General features: G+C 34.8%; 1 protein-coding gene across 4 annotated transcripts in view; it reads left to right on the top strand.

The window, feature by feature from the left end:
* The first annotated feature begins 7,449 nt into the window (after positions 1-7,449).
* The window catches only part of LOC143239900 (uncharacterized), a 48,256-nt gene continuing 32,738 nt past the window's right edge, over positions 7,450-22,967 (top strand). For 2 of the 4 annotated variants that reach the window (XM_076481524.1, XM_076481521.1), the window contains exons 1-2: positions 7,450-8,122; positions 17,913-18,369. In XM_076481524.1, coding sequence (XP_076337639.1) covers positions 7,804-8,122; positions 17,913-18,369 — 776 coding nt within the window. In that variant the 5' untranslated portion in view covers positions 7,450-7,803. The remainder of the gene's footprint in view (positions 8,123-17,912; positions 18,370-22,967) is intronic. The other 2 variants (XM_076481523.1, XM_076481522.1) reach the window with 1 other exon arrangement.

The raw sequence follows: 22,967 nt of genomic DNA, 5'->3' as shown, positions 1-22,967 counted from the left end.
CTAAAAGCAAAGTTTGAAGGGAATAATGGCCATTTTCTGTATTTTTACAACATAAGCAATTAAGAAATAGCACATACTATCCAGAAACAAAATTTATGTTACATAGTGTAATTTGTGTAAGTGGCAAAGCTCCCAACTTTTGAAACTTGAACATGGCCTAATTGGTGCAAAAGTAGCTACAACTGTAGCATAGTTTCAGAGGTGCGCAACTCTCAAATGTTCAATAGTATCAAAGGTCAGACTATCAAACTTAATATCAAGCATTGTAGCACTTTTTTCTGAGTTCAGCCATTACAATCAGTGACCTGCTTAAAGTACTATAGTAAACATTATGAAAAAGATTTGTTTGACATTGCTTTAAGAATCCTGTAGTTTTAGTATAAAATCTTCTACAGATTTTTGACCAATAACAGACAAAAAAATAGTAAACGTTGAAAGTATGGTTTTGATGAACCATTTGATTAATTGATCATTTTAAACTCTGTGTAGATAAATTATTTTGAATTCAAAATGATGATGGCTATCGTATATTCTTTATGGTTTGTATATATTGTTATTGACATCTAATAACGTCAAAAAATATAAATATTATATTGGCTTGGGGCCAGGGGCGCAGATTTTTTACACCCGATGATTTTTGCAACCACTTATGTGGACTGTTCAGTTTGCAAATTGGTAATCTCTGATAACGTGAACCTGAAAGCTGAAAACATGCAGTCAGAGAGTAATCTCGTTGCCACTATACTTGCATGTATATTTAGGCCTACTGACTGATACTTGCGAAATTACGAACTATAACTTAGATCGAAAAGCTTAGAAGCACGCCTATATTAAAGATGTACATTTCGGCTACTGAAAAAGCCTACATCTAGGCCTAATTATGTAATTCGATTGGTAAGAACACGAGAATCACAAGAACAAACACAATTTGTAGGCCTGTGATGCAATAAAACAATTCAACAGACCAAACTGTAGGGGGGGATGATTGTATGCACCATACCCCCACCTAAAATCAAGGAGGGATGCATATCCCACATCCCCCCCCAGGACCTACGCCCCTGCTTGGGGCAGAAATTGTGATACAAACCAATTTGCTCAGTGTTGATTAAATGCATTAGCATTTACACATTTAGCCTTTGTGTAGTGCTACCACGATGGTTTAAGATAAGTCTAGTTGTTATTAACAGTTCAAACTATAGTAACTTTTCAATTCGACATAATATAAGAAGTAGCGTCTTTCTTGGAATGCGAACAACGTCTTTGGTAAGAAAAAGAGGCAAACTGCTTGAATGTTCTAGAGTTTGGCTAGACAAGTGAATAAATTAAATTGAATACTATAAAGTTCATTTATCAGTTACTTTCAAACTGGTTTATTTCACATCTTTCACAAAACTTATTTAGACCTATGCAGTCTCTGGGGTCACTATGAATACCACATTAGTCAGGAGATAAATCACCTAATAAATCAACTCATTTATATGCAAAAACGGCTCATTTGGGTTGAGAAAATATTTTACATAGAAGATCGAACAACGTTTTGACCTTCTTCAGTCATCGTCAGGTTCACAAAGAAAGAGGTAACTGACCGGAAGCTGACCACATGTTTGAAAGGGGTTGTGTAACTGAGTGTCGGAATGTAGAGGGCGGTGTTAGATGTTTGAATATATAATTTTATTTTATTATATTTAATATAGGTATAAAGGCGTTCCTTTATATTGGTTTATTTTGGGTTTAAGTTGTTGTATAAATAAGACTTCTTTAATTTTGCGTTTGTTTATGTTTCTATGATTTTTATCTTGACATTACTAAAATGTGCATTTTTGCTCAGCCAGAAGGAAATTTAGCTAACGTCAGGGGTATGGAATTAATGACTTAAGCTTTTTTAATAGTTTAAGAAACAAAATTTAACTTGCGTGAAAGAGTGAGCTATTCTGCATTAAGTCTCTTTGCTAGTTAATGAGTAGACACTGTGGTATTTAGACAGTTGTTTGTTTTTTTCAGTCTGTTAGTAACTATAGTGCTCTGAACAATGAGTTTGTTTTTAGTAGATAAAATGTCTGTCTACACGTAATTTATTTGTGAACTTGGCCTAACAATGAATGATGGTTACGAAATTGAAAAAAAAAAGGAAACTTTCAGTTATCATTGAGGGGATTGGATTATTATATATAATTCAAAACAACCAACTTAGCCGTAGAAGGCATTGTAAAGATACGCTCAAGAAGGTCATATATTTTTTTAAAAATATCTACAGATAAATGAGGGCTTAAAAAGTGTGTTTGCCTTTACAACAGAATGAAGGAGCAAGTTCTTCCCTTGACGCTTCACATACAATGCTGAGGTTGTTTGTTTCGAATATTCGTGAAAAGTTACTCTAAATAAATCTGCATTCGCCATATTTACTTTTAAGCTGATCGAATAGAGCAGAGGTTCCCAAATTTTTTCAACCGGTGAACCCCCTTTCAACTTCTCTACTGTATTGGCGGACCACCTCCAGTTAAACACAGGTTAACCTGAAGATGACCTAGGAAGGTCGAAACGTTGTTCTCTCCTTATCAGTAACAGTGTTAATACCCATACCAACCGTTTGGAGATATATTTTTATTTCATATGGATTTATCGTCATCAAGGAAAACAGTGTTTCTCATGTATAACTGGTGTACCATATGCGTATTTTACTGCCTTTACAGCTTGATTCTAGTTTTAAGAAAAGAACAATGAAAAGGGATTTAAATATGGAAAATTAAAAACAGTCTTACAACTTACTTTAATGTGAATAATAATACTGCTTTGTTGAAACAATCTTGTGGATATCTGGATCAATGTCTGACAGTTTCAAACGATGATCCGATTCCACATTTATCTTATTTCTATACTTCGATTTTATACTGAGATCTATCTTTTGCTAGTAAACGCTGATTCTATTATATAAGTTAATACAAATGAATGTACCTTTCGACTTTTTAAGAATTGTTTTTGGTGGGTTACGTTTCTTGAAATTAACAAATACATTTTTGGCCTCCTAAGTAGTATTTTATAGATATCCTAAGTAGTATTTTATAGGTATTCTAAGTAGTATTTCCATAGTATCGTAAGGAGCATATTTACACACATCCTAAGTAGTACTTTATAGATATCCTAAGTAGTATTTTCGTAGATATTTTAAGCATCTTTATAGATATCCTAAGTAGTATTTTCATAGTTATTTTAAGAAGCATCTTTATACACATCCTAAGTTGTATTTTTATAGATATCCTAAGTAATATTTTCGTAGATATCTTAAGAAGCATCTTTATGAACATCCTAATTAGTATTTTATAGATATCCTAAGTAGTATTTCTATAGACATAGGGCATCGTAGTAACATGTGTGTAATAAACACAGTTGCCCTTTCTATTTCATTTCCTTTTTGCCTGGTCCGGCATGGCCAAGCGTGTTAAGGCGTGCGACTCGTAATCTGAGGGTCACGAGTTCGCATCCCGGTCGCGCCAAACATGCTCGCTCTCCCAGCCGTGGGGGCGTTATAATGTGACGGTCAATCCCACTATTCGTTGGTAAAAGAGTAGCCCAAGAGTTGGCGGTGGGTCGTGATGACTAGCTGTCTTCCCTCTAGTCTTACACTGCTAAATTAGGGACGGCTAGCACAGATAGCCCTAAAGTAGCTTTGTGCGAAATTTCAAAAAACAAACAAATAATCCTTTTTGCCACGACTATATACATATAATCAATTTTAGGAGTTGGTGGTGATCTTTTTAGGTTTCGACACACTTTGGGTAATTAATCTACCTATATATATATTAACATAACGAATAAGACGTTATTTTTAAAACTATGCTTAGCTCAGTTGAGTATCTCGAATAGAGTGGAACAGAGCAAGAGAAGGAACTTTATTTTCACTTCACTGCTACGATGCTCATGTCTTCGAGTAAAGAGACACTTCTCAAAAAAGGAAGTAAATGTAGGGAAGGCTAAGATAAATCCCTAAAAATGATGCGAATAAGATAGGAGGAAAACCATTTGTATCATTCCTACATAATAGAATAGGCACGCAGTATAGCAGAATGTCAACAGACAAAAACGGGACAAATTAATCTTAACTGTGATTGAATAGTTATGTATATATTTTTATATGTTACTTCTTGCTCGTGTTATTACACCATTACAACTATATTGTTTGTGAATGACTGATATTAGCCATCATTATATTTACTCCCTTTTTGAAATCTTTTTTCTGTACTTATTTCTTGTTTTTAGAACCCTTTCGATTTATATATTTTACCATGCCCAAGACCTTAGACATTAATTTACTCTTGTTCTGCCTAAAAGAATTATAAGTACCGCGGCTATTGAGGATTCCCTTTTGTTTTTAATTCAGTGTTTCAACAGACATAGGAAAGTTGTATTTGTAACTACATTCTAAATAGAATGAGGTTTCAAATATAATAGTTTTTATCTATTATTGGCTGGTAATTCCTGTTTCATCCTGTTTTTAAACTTTTTAAAGGAACACCAAATTTGAGGAAAGCTAACTACAAGAAGTAATGATAACATCATTTACACTGGAATTATGATTATTATTTTTTTAAGATTACTATTCAGTATGAATAATACTCGTAAAAGTGGACAGTTTATTTGAAACTATCTCACCTAAGAGAAATTGACTGACATCGTTGTTTTGATTTTTGGGTTATCATGTAATAACCAAGAAGCAGAAAAAACAAGAACAAGAAATTCAAATCGTTTGCTATGATATTTATAGACATTCTCAGTATTTGTGACTCAGTCATTACGTAGATACTGTTATAAACGGAAATATACAACTCTGTAAAATTGTGATGACCTTTTGAGGAGATATTTAAAATGCCATTTCGACGAATACTTTGAGCCGTCCTTGCATGGGCAGTGCTACCTCCTGCCAATGTGTATTCTCATATTTGAAAAAGCTTATTTGTTATCTAGTTATCAGTACATATTGTAAAAGAAACTACCAAACACTAACGAAACTTACATATAAAACAATAGGTGCCACAAGCTCTGTTGATTCGTCTTTAAACGTACGTTAAAGGTAGAAAACAGATACTATCTGAATGGAGTAAATTTTTTATCTTTTTCTGAGATAACTTTGAGGACTAACAGCTTTTTCTGACGTATATTTGTTCTGTCACGAGTACAATATAATAATGTTATTTTACAGACGTTATTAGTGGTGTACACATTTACTCTGCTAGGCATGGTGTTTGTAAGACTACAGGGAAAGCAGCTAGTCATAACCACCCACCGTCAATTTTTGGGCTACTCTTTTACAAACAAAGAGAGGGATTGACCGAAACATTATAACGCCTCCATGGCTGGAAGGGCGAACATGTTTGATGCCACTGGGATTCGAAATCGCGACTCTCAGGTGACGAGTCGAGCGCTCTAACCATTTGGCCATGCCGGGCCCCTAGGTTTGGTTTGGTTTGTTTTGAATTTCGCGCAAAGCTGCTTAAGGGCTATCTGCGCTAGCTGTCTCTAAATTAGCAGTGTAAGACTAGAGGGAAGGCAGCTAGTCATCAGCACCCACTGCTAACTCTTGGGCTACTCTTTTACAAATGATGTTTCTTTTATGATATTCAGAATTTGTATTTTCAGGTGCAAGAAAGTGAACTGATAGAGTTTAATTTCTGCATTCTATTTTGTTTGTAATATATTCAAACGAAGTGAGATTTTTCTCAAAGTAAAGAATACAATATTGTTTGTTTGTTTTGTTTTGGAATTTCGCACAAAGCTACTCGAGGGCTATCTGTGCTAGCCGTCCCTAATTTAGTAGTGTAAGACTAGAGGGAAGGCAGCTAGTCATCACCACCCACCGCCAATTCTTGGGCTACTCTTTTACCAACGAATAGTGGGATTGAACGTCACATTATACACCCCCACGGCTGGGAGGGCGAGCATGTTTAGCGCGACGCGGGCGCGAACTCGCGACCCTCGGATTACGAGTCGCACGCCTTACGCGCTTGAAGAATACAGTAAAGCAACCGAATGTATGACCTGCAAGTGCACTTTTACTCATTTGTATTGGACATAAAATATTTTGGCTTTAATGAAATTTTTCTGATATTTTAACTTGATGCAAATTTTTCTCTCGTCTAAGAGAAGCCATTTTATATATAAAAAAGACTTACAAGAATGAGCACGGCACTACGGTTGTTTTCACCATATTTTATTTCTTATTTATATGTTATAATATATCCTCAGTACCCATCAATTAAGTTGTACTGTTTATTCTAGTTTATTTGAAAACACGCAGCAATTTCTATACTTTTTCTTATTTTGTTATAAAGAGCATTTAAACCATTTAATTCAGCTAAAAATAATCGTTTGTACAATAGTCAGTAACTGTAAACTCACTTTTGGAAATCCATTAAAAATGTTTGAAGTCCATGACTTGTGAAGTAGAATTAGTTTTGAGTAAAACTGAAGTGAATTAAAGGAAGGACTTGTAACATGAAAGTTACAGTTTAGAGATGAAACAAGTAACATCTCTGACCAGTTATTTTTATTTTAAAACATTCCGTTTCGCTAATTTTACCTAGTATTTTTAGGTAAATACAATCAAGAACTTTTCATTTAATCCGTAGTGGTGAATGATTATTTTTTGTATATATTTCAGTTAAATAACGGTGTTACTTACAAGCGTATCTTGAACTATAAAACATAAAATAATATAAAATAGGAGTAATAGAAATTTAAATACCGTCCTGGTTTACTGGCCCAGTATGATCAAAGAATCAGATATTATCTATGTAAAAGCGTATCATGATATGTATATTAGTATATTTGTAATATATTTAAATGAAACTATTTACAACTTGATATATTGTTGATATAACCGTATATATCTCGTAACTTATAACGTTAAGCATAAGTAGTGCTTTTTTCTAGTTATATCATATATAAGACGAGGTACTGAGGTTGGTCTTTACACGGTATTAACAAATTTATACTGCATGGAACTCGAGGTTGCACTGAGAGTTTAGTTATTCATGTTAGTTCCTTATTATTAACTGTATGTTTTCCTCAGGTGTTCTTAAAGTTCACAGCAAGCGTAGAAAAGGTGGGGTGATATCTGTGACCTAAGATGTTAAACTTTATGTCTAATAGCTAGTATTATGTTGGGGAACAATGTCCAGTCTCTTTTACAGCCTCTAAATAGCATGTGTAATAAGAGAAAAAAATCCCCGCTGTTCTAACTGAAATACTAATCCATTTATCACGACAAATAATGGGGGATGGTACTGACTAGTAGCGATGGACCAATCGCAGATCGCCTCCGCCTTCCTGCTTAATACTACCACCACGCGGCAAATGTCAGCTACAGATGAATCGGCCAATCAGAAAGCCGAAAAGCTCAGTCACATGATGTTTACTGCGGCTGAAAAGGTTAAACCATAAACGTCGTAATTTGATCATGACAGATTAGACTTTACAGCTGCCTCCCATCGATTTATATAGTCTGTTAGTCGTACCATGGGAAGTGTGTGTTGAGCTCCTTAGGTCTTTTCGGCAGTCTGAATCAACTAACAATGCTGCTAGACTAACATGTGCAGTGTACCAGCTTGTTGCTTCGGATATAACTTGTACCATTGCTCTCCCAATGCAGCGCGTGTCAGCGCCGTCAACTTTTTCCATAGACTCACTGATGTCAGCTCCGGTGCCAACGTCTTCGGGACCGGCTAGACTGCCTTTCCCCTTCTTCTACAACAGCTATTTGTTCTTTTCTCGGGCAGGTTTTTATCATGGACTGGGCTTCCTCAACAGCCGATGCCCTTACAATCCCCAGAAATTCCTACGCAGTCGCCTCAATTGGGTCTTACAGTTAACCCACATGTGTATAGATCTTCTTTTGGTTGTGTACCAGGACTACCAGGTGCTCCTAACTTCAGGGGCCCTGTTCCAGGCCTGACTGCTGTTGTGCCATCCGCAGCTTGTGGCACGCCAACTATATCTCTGCCTACGATGGATTCACCCAAGACTTGTGAATTTGATCCTGCTAGCCCGGCATCATCATCATGTCCATCAAGTCCTCAAAGAATATCCCCATCTCCTGAAAAGGTATACGGTCATGATGATAACTTTAAAGGTAAGTTTGGTTTCCCGAGAGGTAATCAATAAATGGTCACTTCTGTACTTGTATACATCTGAGTGCGTAACGTTACATGTTTAAGCACAATTAGTAATAGTATAGTTAGGGACCTGTTAAGGGCACACATTGGACTGTTGCAATAAATAAATAATGGGGAAGTATGTGAAATTACATTTATATGTCATAATAACAATCAGACAACAGCATTGAGTCACATATTACACGTGTGAAATGTAACATTTTTGAACATTAAAAAAGAGATTCAGTTCTACAGGAAACAACACTAAGGAATACAAAAAGAAAGTAAACTTTGACGATCTTAGAGTACAAGGTAATATATCCCAAAAAAGCAAAACCTTACAGATCATATGAATTACATTGTAGATTCAGTTCTACAGGAAACAACACTAAGGAATACAAAAAGAAAGTAAACTTTGACGATCTTAGAGTACAAGGTAATATATTCCAAAAAAGCAAAACCTTACAGATCATATGAATTACATTGTGTATGGTTCACGAAGTGTTAAACTTGCGTTTTATGAAGTACATTATTTAGTAATTAACGAAAAGGAAATACACATTGTTTCGGTTTGTTTTGAACTACGCCGTCCTTAACTTAGTAGTGAAATACTAACGGGAAGGCAACTAGTCACCACCACCCACATCCTTCTCTCGGAGTGGGTTACCCTTTTATCTACGAATAGTGGTATTGACCTTCACTTATAAATGCCCCACGACATGTTTGTTAGGGCAGGGATTCGAGCCCGCGACTCTCAGGTTGTAAAGTGATTTCTCTAACCACCTGGCCCTGCTGAACGACCTTGGTTTGAGAAGAAAAAGAATCAATAACTCCTTTGTAGATATTTGTTTGTAAGAAATATACATACTTTGTGTTACATTTATACTTATAATATTAGATACAATTTAGTTATTATAAAAGGCAAAGAAAAATCATATAGACATTATTGAATACTATGTATAATAATAAGATTAATAAGACTACATAGTGTACTAGGTAAATTTTCCCACTGCTTTCCCGTTCGTTGCTAGGGAAATTTCCCCACTGTTTTCCCGTTCGTTGCTATGGAAATTTCCCATACTGCTGACCCCCGTTGTTAGGGAAATTTCCTCCTCTGCTTGCTCCCCATTTCTAGGGAAATAATATGCTAAGATGTATAATTTTGGATACGTATCGCAAAAAGTAATTGCAATGGCGCTTTAACAGTTAAAAAAATTAGCACTAATTCTAATTGTGTGACTTTGCCATTACGAGTAAATAAAGTAGAACAAACTGATGACTGACTGGAAGTCTTAGGACGACATTTAGACTTTTCATTTATTTGAAGTGGCAGTTAAAGTTATGTCTGGTCATTATCACGTATACATTTTATTTAAAAAAATTCAATTTTGCTGATGGAAGAAATAGTAATTGGATACAAGTTACCATCTTTTCTATCTCCCAGTATCAGTCTATACAGCATATATTATATTATTTACAGGCTTATGTTTAAGTCTATATTTTATCATTTTGGTAATGGTTATCAACCACTTTTTTAACGACCATAAATTTATGATATTTCATAGCATGGTAACCCACATTAGCTTTATGATCACAACTCTGTTTTTCAGAACATGCCTTTACTTTAAAGAACCGGCCATAATATTTAAAATATAAGGTGGTAGATTTTTTTAAACCAGCGTTGATAGCTTCTTTATAACAATGCTATAGAATTTACATTAAGAGTTTCTTGTCATTGCCCCATGCATTCCACACAGCCGTATAAAGCAACATTATCCATGCTAACTGCAAAGTTAATATCACGTAACGATAGCTGTATAAAGCAACGTTATCCACGTTAACTGCAAAGTTAATATCACGTAACGATAGCTGTATAAAGCAACGTTATCCATGCTAACTGCAAAGTTAATATCACGTGACCATAAACGTTCTTTTATTAGAATAACTTTATAAAGTTTAGTAAATTTGTACAGAAAAGTTGAAAATGAATAATCAATAATAACTGTCCACTTGTATGATTCTTTTGAAAACTTAGCTAGAAACTGATAATCTAGTTTCCTTGGCCTAACCAATGCCTATACGTTCTTTCATCTTATAGTTTTACTGCTCTAAGTCAGCTTTCTCTAACCTGAATGACAAAAAATTATAAACGTCTACTTTTATTCTTAGGTGAAAGTATAGTAATATTTTTGGGCCGATAGCTAACGTGACTTTTTGCGTAGGTATGCCCAGAAAGTTTCGTCAAATTTGAGTGGTTTTTGTTGAATAACTTTGCACATGTGGCTTATACGTACACCATATGATACTTTTAACTGTAGATTAAAATATTTGTCAATGTACCAGATTTGTAAAATAAATAATAAAAAGTATGTACGGTTTTCTATCAAATAAGGTTTCCGTACATTTGAAAAAAAGAAAAACTTAATCAAAATTGCAGAATCTCAGGTATTTCTTAATGGATTTGCTTTGACATTTGGTATGTAAAGTAGCAGTCCAGTAGGGAGCGAGATAGTTTGGTTTATCACAACCAAGCCACAGAAAGTGGAACATCGATAAACTATGACCCCTTTCAATAGCACACTAGTTGTTTGGGTCGCATGACACACTATTATGTGCTTTGATCATGACTATAATAAACGAAGTACCCGATATTTAATCACTAGTATCAATTTTAAACACACTTCTCATATGCCTCTAAAAAATTATTAAAATCAATGTGAAAAAACTACATATTTTGGATTACTGTTTTTGAATTTCGCGCAAAGCTAGACGAGGGCTATCTTTCGCTAGCCGTCATTAATTTAGAAATGTAAGACTAAAGGGAAGGCAGCTACTCATCACCACCCACCGTCAACTTTTGGGCTACTCTTTTACCAACAAATAGTGGGATTGACCACACAAATACAAAGCCCCACAGCTGAAAGGGCGAGCATGCTTATTTTTTGGGTTATCATGTAATAGTCAAGAAGCAAAAAATACAAAAAAGAACAAGAAATTCAAATTGTTTGTTATGATATTTATAGACATTCTCAGTATTTGTGACTCAGTCATTACGTAGAAACTGATATAAACGGAAACACTGTATAACTCTGTAAAATCTGATGACATATTGAGGAGATGTTTAAAATGCCATTTCGATGAATACTTTGAGCCGTCCTTACATGGGCAGTGCTACTTCCTGCCAGTGTGTATTCTCATATTTGCAACAGCTTGTTTGTTATCTAGTTATTAGTACATATTGTAAAAGAAACTACCAAACACTAACGAAACTTACATATAAAACAATAGGTGCCACAAGCTCTGTTGATTCGTCTTTAAACGTACGTTAAAGGTAGAAAACAGATACTATTTGAATGGTGGAAATTTTTCATCTTTTTTTAAGATAAATTTGAGAACTAACAGCTTTTTCTGACGTGTATTTGTTATGTTATGAGTACAATATAATAATATTATTTTACAGATGTTATTAGTGGTGTAGGTATTTACTCTGCTAGGCATGGTGTTTGTAAGACTACAGGGAAAGCAGCTAGTCATAACCACCCACCGCCAACTTTTGGGCTACTCTTTTACCAACGAATAGTGAGATTGATTGTAAAATTATAATGCTCCCACGGTTGAAAGAGCGAGCATGTATGGTTTGAAGGGGATTCAAACCCGCAATCATAGTATTACGAATCGAGCGCCTTAAACACCTGGCCAAGCCTGGCCGTTTTTGGATGAACTTACAAACTGAAGGAACAGTGAGCAAAAATCTCATTAAACGTATTTAACTTTATAGCTAAACGTTATTTCAAGACTGATAAAATGAAACCCGTGTTTATAATTTATCCTGTTTTATATTTAGATCCAAAAATAGTTTTTTTTAAGAACTTTAGTCAGAATTCCAGTAAAAAAATACAGTTTTAACGAATACCGAAATTGCGGATACAGTCATTCAACTAGATAACATTTGTGTTTCAAACATATTGAGGATAACAAAAAAAACTAGTCATGAAATTGCACCAGCAAACAAAAGCAACATCAATAGTCTTGCTGACAATCGTAGAAAACATTTAATTATATAATTAATTTTGTTTTATTACCAATGTAAATGCTCATTTCATAATGACACGGCCCGGCATGGCCAGATGGTTAAGGCACTAAATTCGTAATCCGAGGGTCGAGGGTTCAAATCCCTGTAACCTCATACATTCTCGCCGTTTCAGCCGTGGTGCGTTATAAAGTGACGGTCAATTCCACTGTTTGTTGTTAAACGAGTAACCAAAGAGTTGGCGGTGAGTGGTGATGACTAGCTGTCTTCCATCTGGTTAACGCAGATAGTCCTCCTGTAGCTTTGCACGAAATTCAAAAACAAACAAAACACAATCACTCAGATCGGCAAACAAACATTCTTGGATGTCACTGTAGTAACGGTCGTTCAGAAATAAACGTGACTTTCTTTATCGTACGATGAAAATTAACGAAATTAAGGCAAACGACAAATGGCCATCTTAATAGATCAATATTTTCCTGCAAAATAAATAACCCAAAATCCTTTATTGTGAAGTTTGAACCGATGATACTTCCATATTGTTTATTTTTATTTCAATTGTTTTCGTCTAGGTTGATATGATTTCAAGGTAACTGAAGGCAAATTATTCTTAAAATTGCATCTGCATTTCACGAATTTGATTAGGTAAAACTCGTGGACTTAGTAGGGTCTATTTTTAGAATTAATGCTTAGCTGCATACATTGATGTGCGCATTTGTTCGTTGTAATCTTTCACGACCGACCGACATGAAAGAAAATCACATTTCACCCTTTCTAGACAGATTTGCTAATGTATTGATAGTTGATTGCATGTGATGAATCTACAGAAACTTGAACCTTAACGTGTATTCATTTTTATAGTTCTGCTATATTCGTGTAAATTACCTGTTTTATTCTAGAAATGTTATCGCCAACTTAATTATAATGCCTTACGTCCATAAAATATGTGTGTGTGTATGTTTTTCTTATAGCATATCCACATCAGGCAATTTACTGTATCCACCGTGGGGAAACGAACCCCTGGTTTTAGCGTTGTAAATCCGAAGATTTACCGCTGTCCCAGAATGGGACTACGTCCATAAGATGATGACCAATGTGATAATAACACGGTCAAAGTTTTGTCAGTTTCATTTTTTTTCGTTTGGATATCAAGAAAACATAATTGGCAGCAATACCTTAACAAATAATACAACAACCATGAACCCTTATATTACACTTCAGATTTTGTTTGATCTGCCAATTAATGATATCTGATTGGAATATCAGAGGTTTTGTCTGTAAGGGTGTTGCTTTACAAAATGAAAGGGATTATTTGGTGAGTTTGTTGATTATATGGCAGATGATTTTTAATTAGTAATGCATGTGGGTTACCATAATTTCGATTACCATTAACAATCTGATGGAAATAGCCTAAACAGCAGTACGAAAAAAAAAAAAAAGAATATTGCTGTCTTGTTGATCAGTCTTGTAAGTCATCCAGGTGATGAAATGTTGATAGTGGTTGGGAAAATAGGACTTATATTGTATCTACAGAAATATAAAATACAAGTCTAATGAGTATATAGTTTATTTTTATATGTCACTGGGTAAGCCATATTGGAGTATTTTACTCAGTTTTGGGTTCCTTACCTTAAAAAGGACGCATAATTTTTAGAAAAAGGGTTTAGAGGATGGTAACTAGGATGATATTTGGGATGGGAAGTTTGATAATAGGTTAAAATTTTAAAATGTTCTTTACTTTTGAAAAAAATAATTTAAGGAATCTGATGAAAGTGTTTTAGATTTTTATGGGAACTTACAGTATCGATGCAACATCAATCATTTTTTGTATTAATGGCGAGAACGGAAGGACTAGGGGACACAAATACAGGGTGGCGTCATATTCGGCTAAGACAGCTTTACTTTTTAACGGAGTGTTTGACTTTTGGAATGGGTTGACTTCAGATGTGGTGGATGCAATTAGTTTAAGGGAGTTTAAGACGAGGCTTGATAAATATTTAAATGATAGGGGCTGGCTCTGAATGTTTTATTTTCACTTTAAAAGTTAGTTTAGCTGATTTAATTGTCCTTTGTTGAATTTACATTATATAAAACTCGAGCTACAATAATTATTTTAAAAATAAAACACGACATATCAATACCTTGTAATACGTTCACAGTTTTGTTTGCTCTGTCTCCTTCAATAATGTTTAATTGAATAACGAGAAAAACTGAGCTACAATAGTTGTTTTAATAAATAATACAACAGACATTAATTTCATTACTAATACTGAACGACCGTGATTTACATATGAAAATTAATTATGTATTTAAAAATAAACAAGAAGGAATCATCAGTAACCTTGACTGTAATTAGATCTCAAACCGATCAAGAGATGGAGCTATGAACAGATTGTTGGCACTTGAAAAAACAACAACAGAAACATTTCGGAGCCATTCTATGAGCCTCTTTGCTGCGGCTAAATATGAAAGATTTGTGTAAGTTGTTTGTTATTGTTTTTTTTAGTGCAAAGATATGTTGTGGGTTATTTGCAGTTTGTCTACTGAAAGAATTGAACCACAGATCTTAGAATTCTAAATTTGTAAACGTACTTGTGATCTACTGGGAGACGTTTGTTTTTGCGTGACTTCTGTGATATACTTTTATTAAGCTGTACTTCGTTATACGATTACTCACTACGGGTATTTTGATTGGAATTAAGCACAAAGTTACACAATGGGCGATTTGTGTTTTGTCCCGCTACGAGTATCAAAACCTGATTTCTATAGAGAGTCTGCAGACATACCACTGTGCTACTGAGGAACTAGTGTTTTTGAAAGCACTGTTTTACTTTAACGTTATATTATTAATATAAGTAATTTGGTCAACGCAATTAAGTGTTCATTCTCCCCAAGACATTTCAGTTAGTGGCAGCCTTTGTATTTGTAATCTGAATGCATTAAGTAAAGCTGGATTTAAGATATAAATATCAATTTTTGTTTGTTTATTGTGAAACGTAAAGCTACACAAGGAGCTAATTTGTGCTGTGATCACTACAAGTATCAAATGAACGTTATTACTGAAATAAGCTTAGATGAACTGTGGAAAATCCATTATTAAAACCAAAATCAACTTTATTACGAAGTTTATATTCGCAAGTCTGAGATGTTAATGAAGCACTTTACCTCCGAATACTATACCTGAACTGTGAAGGAACTGAAGGGTACTTAAAGTAACATAATTCAGCGTATTGCTGTGTATTTGTTTCTTATGGTCATCCTTACCTTTGATTTTCACGGGAATTAAGCCTATAGTGTTGATTGGACTCAGCAGCTGGTCCGAAGAGTGTTTACTGATACACGGGTGACCAATGTGACCGACTTCTAGTGTTCACTTTGTTTATGTCGCTTTCCTCTTCTCTCTAAAGTTGTCAATGCTCAGCTATCCCTAAGCGACTTCTGACAGACAGAAAGCTAACCGCATAATAAGACACGTTGCTTCTTTTGTTGGATACTGATTTCATTCTTTTGCAGAATCGTCTTAACGTTTTAAGTTATGTAATTTCCACCTATTATGTGTAAACAGTACGAAACTAGTTTGACTAGAAAAACAAAACAAAAAAGATGACGTCGTAGAGGCACGATTGCACCAATATGTAGAGTGAGCTAACGTTTTTGTGTGTTTTTAAACCGGGGTTGGGAAGAACAACTTACAGTAATGATGGGTATTTAGTGACATCATGTATTATTTCTCGGTATGCTTTTATTCCTTAATAGAACATCTGATTGTTTGTTTGTTTGTTTTGAATTTCGCGCAAAGATACTCGAGGGCTATCTGCATTAGCCGTCCCTAATTTTGCAGTGTAAGACTAGAGAGATGGCAGCTAGTCATCACCACCCACCGTCAACTCTTGGGCTACTCTTTTACAAACGAATAGTGTGATTGATCGTCACCCTATAATGCTCTCACGGCTGAAAGGGTGAGCATGTTTGGTGTGACGGGTATTCGAGTCAAGTGCCTTAACCACCAGGTCATGCTTGCCCTAATAGGTATGTAGTGAATCTCTTACATTTTAGATTTATTCCACAAGTGGAATAAAAGAAATACGCAATTTTGGAGCAAGGTTATTCAGTAAAACTATTTTATGGGTAAGATATAAAAAGTTCTGATGCAACTACAGTTGTAACTTTAAGCTGCAAAATAACTGGCAGATAAAAAAATGAATAAATACAAAATGTTGAATATTCAGTGATATCGAGAAAACCCACTCGTAGAGAAATATATATGCAAAAACGGCTCGTTTGGGTTGAGAAAATATTTTACGTAGAAGAGCGAACAACGTTTCGACCTTCAGGTTCGTGAACCTGACGATGACCGAAGAAGGTCGAAACGTTGTTCGCTCTTCTACGTAAAATATTTTCTCAACCCAAACGAGCCGTTTTTGCATATATATTAAAATGTTGAATATATTCAATTTTACCAAATTTGTAATTATTAGTCACGATTAAGTCACACTGACTTTTTTTTTTACGACATACATATTCTGCAGGTTATACGTACCTTATAGTTAGTTGCTTCAAGTCAAAGAAGCTTGCAGTCGTGTACTACAGATAGTAAGTAACTAAAGTCATGTATCGCAAATCGTAAGTTATTCACGGTCATGTACCGCAAGTTAAAACTAACACGGGCCTTGCATGGCCAAGCGCGTAAGGCGTGCGACTCGTAATCCGAGGGTCGCGGGTTCACGCCCGCGTCGCGCTAAACATGCTCGCCCTCCCAGCCGTGGGGGGCGTATAATGTGACGGTCAATCCCACTATTCGTTGATAAAAGAGTAGCCCAAGAGTTGGCGGTGGGTGGTGATGACTAGCTACCTTCCCTCTTGTCTTACACTGCTAAATTAGGGACGGCTAGTGCAGATAGCCCTCGAGTAGCTTTGTGCAAAATTCCAAAACAAACAAACAATAAAGCTAACATAGTTATGTACTTCATGTCATGAGTAACTAACAGTTATGTATTGCAGGATAAAAGTAATTCTGTCATGTGCTACAAGGTTATAAATAAGTGATTAATGTTAAACTAATGAACATCCACAGTATGGGCAAAAATGGGGATTTAGAAAGAGATTTTTGACAGAGTCTGAGCAGATATTGTATACTAACTACAATTGTAACCAGAAAGTCTTGTCGCATTATTTTCGTAAAATATTTAAAATTTATGTATATTAAAATAATTATTACATGGGACAGCGATAAAGATATAAATGTGTCGTGTTGTCTGAGGTGATTATGTTTGTTTGGCGTTAAGCGCAAAGCTACACAATGGGCTTTCTGTGCTCTGCTCACCAGGGGTATAGAAACTCGGTTACTAACGGTGTGAGCCTGAAGACATTTCGGTGTGCCAATGGGCGGGAGTGGGAAGTGTTGTCTGAGAAGTAAATATGTGGAATTTAGCCTTCAATGATTACTAGTTATATTAAGGTTTGCTGTTGTATTTTATTTATTTTTTTATAACAAATGTATTATGTATTATCAACATTTCGCATGTTAGACATGTAAATTAGTTTCCTTTCTATTTCATCTTGCACATAGTGGACTCGTTGTTGGTATCTTCCTGAAACACGCTTCTTATATTCCTATATGTATAAAGGAAGATATGTAACAGTTACTTGTTTATTTAGTCGAAACGATTACTTCATTCAGTTTTGCGTGTTGTGTATCACAACTGAAAAACTTAATTCGATAATTCGTGTTTATTTAGTTTCAGAGTTTCCCGTGTCTCCGTCTGGTTCTGACTCTAGTCAAGCGTCTCCATTGGAACTGACCACCTCACGTCATACTAGAAGCCATAAAACTAGGGAAACCGAAGACTGTATTGGAAAGAGGAGCTCCCGGGAGGGAGCTGCGAAGAATCGGCGGAGACGGACAGCTTTCACTAGCGAACAGTTGCTGGAGTTGGAGAAAGAGTTCCACTCCAAGAAATATTTATCTCTTACCGAGCGCTCCCAAATTGCCCATTCTTTACAACTTAGCGAAGTCCAGGTAAAGATATGGTTTCAGAACAGGCGCGCCAAATGGAAGAGGGTAAAAGCTGGAATGACGTCAGGACGGTCAGCACCTAGTTCTCATACACACAAAATCGTCGTCCCAATCCCTGTCCATGTCAACAGAATGGCCATCAGGAGTCAACACCAACAGATGGAGAAGTCAGCTGCTAGGTAAGTTGAAGAGTATAGAAATGGTATATTTTATTGCCTCTTACATTAAAGTTCTTTCTCTCCCTATTTTTGCAAACATTTATTACTCCTAGCATTTCTTGTTTTTTGTATTTCTATAATAACACTTAATCATATTTAATACATACTCTCATAGACTCTATATAAATATAATAACACTGTCTGTTATATGTCCATGCAACTACTTTGTAGGGTGTAGATGGATCTTTATCAAAATTGGAATGGAGATTTATTAGGTCAAAGACACATTCAAATTTTCAGTGTTTACGGTTTTTGTTGGCGTTTTTTGCCACTACTCCACCCCTCCGTGATGAATCTATACCAAATCTGACATGAAGGTTTATTGAATACATACGAAATTATATATATGTTTTTCAGCTTTTATGGACCTTTTTCTTCTTTACTCATAGTGGACGCAACTTTTCATGTCCTTATATAACTTTTAATTTGTCATGAATTTACGTAACTTTTGTTCAGGGGACCAGTACTCCAGCCGATCTACATTAAAGTTTGTTTGTTTTGAAATTAAGTATAAAGCTACTGAATGGGCTATCGATGTTATTTCTATCTTGGGTATCGAAACCCGGTTTCTAGTGGTGTGAGTCCGCAGACATACCCCTGTGCCACTTGGGGACATAATTAAAGATAGAGGGATATTCGTAAAATAGACAAGTCAGGATATTTTAAAGGAGAGTGCATATATTTCTTTTCAAGTTTCTCAGAAATATTTTGGTCGTGTCAACTATCTGTATAGAGCTTTATTTTTAAAACCTTATAATAATACCATACGATAGAGTACTTCTAGTACTGACATAAATTTTGTTACCAATATTCGAAGGTAAACGTATTTTATGATGATAGAAATTACCTCGTCCGTAATGAAAATGACGTTTGGAATAAACGCTTAAGCATCCAACAAGACTCATTCATCCAAATAGTTGAATTTCAGTAACATATAACGGAAACATACATGAGAGAGAAGAGTCTGAAAGCTCATTTTTTTTTTTTTTGTGGCAGATGCGTTAATTAACATTTCATATTCTGTTAAACAATGAAAAAGGAAAGTATAAAATAACGATCAATGAACACAAAATATAATGTTTGGAGAGAATGTGTTACTGTGTTACAGTGTATGAATAACAACTAATTTTATGGCGAGAGAATCTATTGCAAAACGTAAATAGTTGTTGCATGTTGTGTGTGGTTGCGAAAGAACATTCTGATACATAAGATTCTTCAGTGCACAATTAACGTTTTATTTTTTTTTGGGGTAACATTTTGGTATCTTGAGATATTTTTCTTGTTTTTCTGTTTGAAATTTTATAAATCTTTACTTTTTCAACCACGAAGTCTAAGCATTTTAGTAATTATTGTAATTAATAAAGCACATGTTATTGAAACAATAGCTATGTTGTTGACGAACTCAGTAATTTATTTCGTATCTCCGTAGACAGAACACAAACTTTCTATGTTAAGGCTGGGGAGAAGACGTTATATTGTTAAAGGTTTGTTTTCAGATATTTATAAAAAAAAAAACTACTAAAAGGTTCTCTTTGCTAGTCTTCGCTTAAGTGCGGAGGTTTTTGTTCTTGTTCTTGTTGGTAACAGGATGTGAACGCTTGATCTGCAGGTTCACAGTCCGGCACGTTAATCACTGATCCTCGCAGCGCCCTCTGGAAAGGAGTACCTTTTTTTTCTTTTAATCAAAGCTTTTGCTTATTTCTTTTTTGTAGGGAAAGAGGATTGTATGAACTCTATAATTACTTTAAGGAACATTATGCCTAGTATGTTTGTGGCTTGAAAATTTATGGTTATATTATGCCTAGTATATATATATGTCCAATGTGGGTCCTACTTCCGTAGTCACCTCCAAAACCTTAGGTATATTTTATGCCCCACATTATAACCTGTAACCTGAATATCCTTTCAACTGGTGCAGCGTTTTTTGTTGTTTATAACAAACTATATATATATATATATGATAAGTACGTCATATAAATTTGGAGGTTTCCAATAATTGAAAGAGAAATCAATGGTTTGTGTGCTTTTCTTATTAATATGTTCAGCATTTTGTCGTTTGTTTTCCAAGTATAATTATCGGTGAATTTTGGCTTTTTAATGTACTAGCTTTATTTGTTCTAGAAATAAAATATTCAGTTATAGTCAACGGTAACGGGAATATATAACATATAATGAAGCTGTATGTGCAGGTGTCTGTGAGCTTATGAATACAGCTTAAATGCTATCTGCATTTATACATCAGATGAAATACATGAAGATGTGTGGTGAATTACTTCAACATAAATTAGATCCGTTAAAAGTAAACTTTATTCGTAAATTACATTAAATTTAATTTGAGTTTTTATTTTCTTTATCCTCTAAAGCGTTGTCTAGTGGTTAATATGAAGGGTTTTTGGTTGGAAAGTCTAAGGTTCGAGCACCGATGCCGCTGAAAATGTTCAGCACTGACAGCTAAAAGGAGATTATAAAAGAGGCAGTTAGTTCCATATTCCGGTTCATATATGGACAAAACCTTTTGTAGTTCAGGTGCTGCTAATTGGCTGCCGTTCCTTCTTGTCCAATGATAACTGGAAATTAATAATGGCTCTACTTAAAACCTACAGATCCACGAACTCGTCGTTTAGCAAATGTGTACATAATGTGTCATTCACGTTAAGAATATGAAGTTTTTATACATTTATTTCAAAAGTTGAATAGTTGATGCGATGTTTATACACAAGCGCAGTTTCTCTGATATTAAATGTTTTCAGATACCGGGTTCGCTTTTGTTTACTAGTTAAAGACAAAGACATAAATAAACTTTTTTGGACTCGTTCTCCTGAGTCTAAGTAAATCAGAGTAAATTAGAGTAGAACAAGCGGATTCTGACAGGTAAAGAACTTTCGTTCCCAGAAACGTTTTGCAAAGGCTCCTAAAGAGGGTTAACGTGAATAGCTGGGGTTCTTTAGGCTATAATTCACGCTCTTAAACGTCTGTACCGTTTCGTGAGTGATTAGGGTAAAGTAGAAGAAAGCGAGGCGTTAAATAAGTTTATCGTTGTACACGTGAAATTTTGAACTTGTTGACGTAGCTTGACTGGGGTGAGTTTGTCGATAATTCGACTGTGTTCAAGCATCGCGATCAGAAACTTTATATGGTAAAATGTAGTGTAAATAGTGGTGAAAACAGTTTTCACAGTAGTAATTCGAAAGAAATCAGTATTAGATAAAATTTAGCTCATGGAATGTAAATATAGTTCCCTTGCATGTTGTAAATAGCTGAATAATTGTATTCTTATAACATTCCCTTCTCTGGTTTAGGGGCCACATGTTTATATTTGACTAGTGATGATTTATTTCTATGCTTTGTTTGTCTGGAATTAAGCACAAATCTACACAATGGGCTCTCTCTGATCTGCCCACCACAGGTATCGAAACCAAGTTTCTAGCAATGTGAATCCACAGACATGCTGCTGTGCCACAGGGAGGTTATTTCTATGCATTCTTAGTCAGTTTTGATTTATAGATAACACTTCAAAAACATCTACTAGTAACGCTAAGCTCTTTGTAATTCTCTATTTTCAAATTGCCACTGAAGTGGAAATATAACAAATAAACTGTTGGAAAGATAATGTGCAAAGTTACTGTTGTAGATATGTTAGTACAGTGTTTCACTGTGATGTGCAAAGTTACTGTTATAGATATGTTAGTACAGTGTTTCACTGTTATGTACCAAGTTACTGTTGACGATATGTTTGTACAGTGTTTCCCTGGGGGTGTGAAAATCAGCTATACTATAAATAATTTTGCCATTTTAACTTGTATACTTGGCGTCCCCAGTTTGTGAGGTCAGATAATAAAGCTGTTGAACATATCTCCTATCTAATTTTCCTTTCATGCGTTGTATTGTTTTAGATGCTGCAATGTTACACAATGAAGTTTGACTTTTAAAAATACTAGGAAAAACGTTTTAATTCTTAAGAAGTAGAAGCGAATGATCGTATCTTTTTTATTTTTTTAACATTGATTTAACGAACGTAAACAGTCTTTGACATTAATAACCAATTACTTGGAAGTGATACACTCACTATATTATCTTAAGTTATGAGATTTACCGAGTTATTTTTTTAATAGCTCTTAAGTTTGCTTGGAGCTTTATATCATTTTTAATGTTAACAGCTACTTTGTTTTTTATATTTAATTCAATTAAATTCTCTTATTAAAACATAGGAAGAAACAAAATTTTAATACGTTTTTAAGGCTTTTAGGCCTGAGATACTGCCAAAATTCAAATAAATAATTTATCTTTCTTATTTTATCATTTCTTAACAGTATGTTAAAGAGTGTTTAACTACCGTATTATTCAAGAACTAGAACTTTCTCCCTATTAAACGATAAACGAATTGATATAGATATTAATACCTCAGTAATAAACGAAAAGTTTTCAATATGCTATTTTCATTGTAAGCAAAGTGTACTCGTAAGAGAAAAAGATAAATGTTTCGCTTTCTCTACCTCAACCTATCTAAACTAAACACAAAGATAGTGATAAGACTTTACAAAGTAGCCAATCACTATGAA

This window comes from Tachypleus tridentatus, chromosome 13 (assembly GCF_004210375.1).
Source record: "Tachypleus tridentatus isolate NWPU-2018 chromosome 13, ASM421037v1, whole genome shotgun sequence".
Classification (NCBI taxonomy): Eukaryota; Metazoa; Arthropoda; class Merostomata; order Xiphosura; family Limulidae; genus Tachypleus; species Tachypleus tridentatus.
Note: the sequence above shows the minus strand (reverse complement) of the source record. Positions and strands in the feature narration are given on the sequence as shown.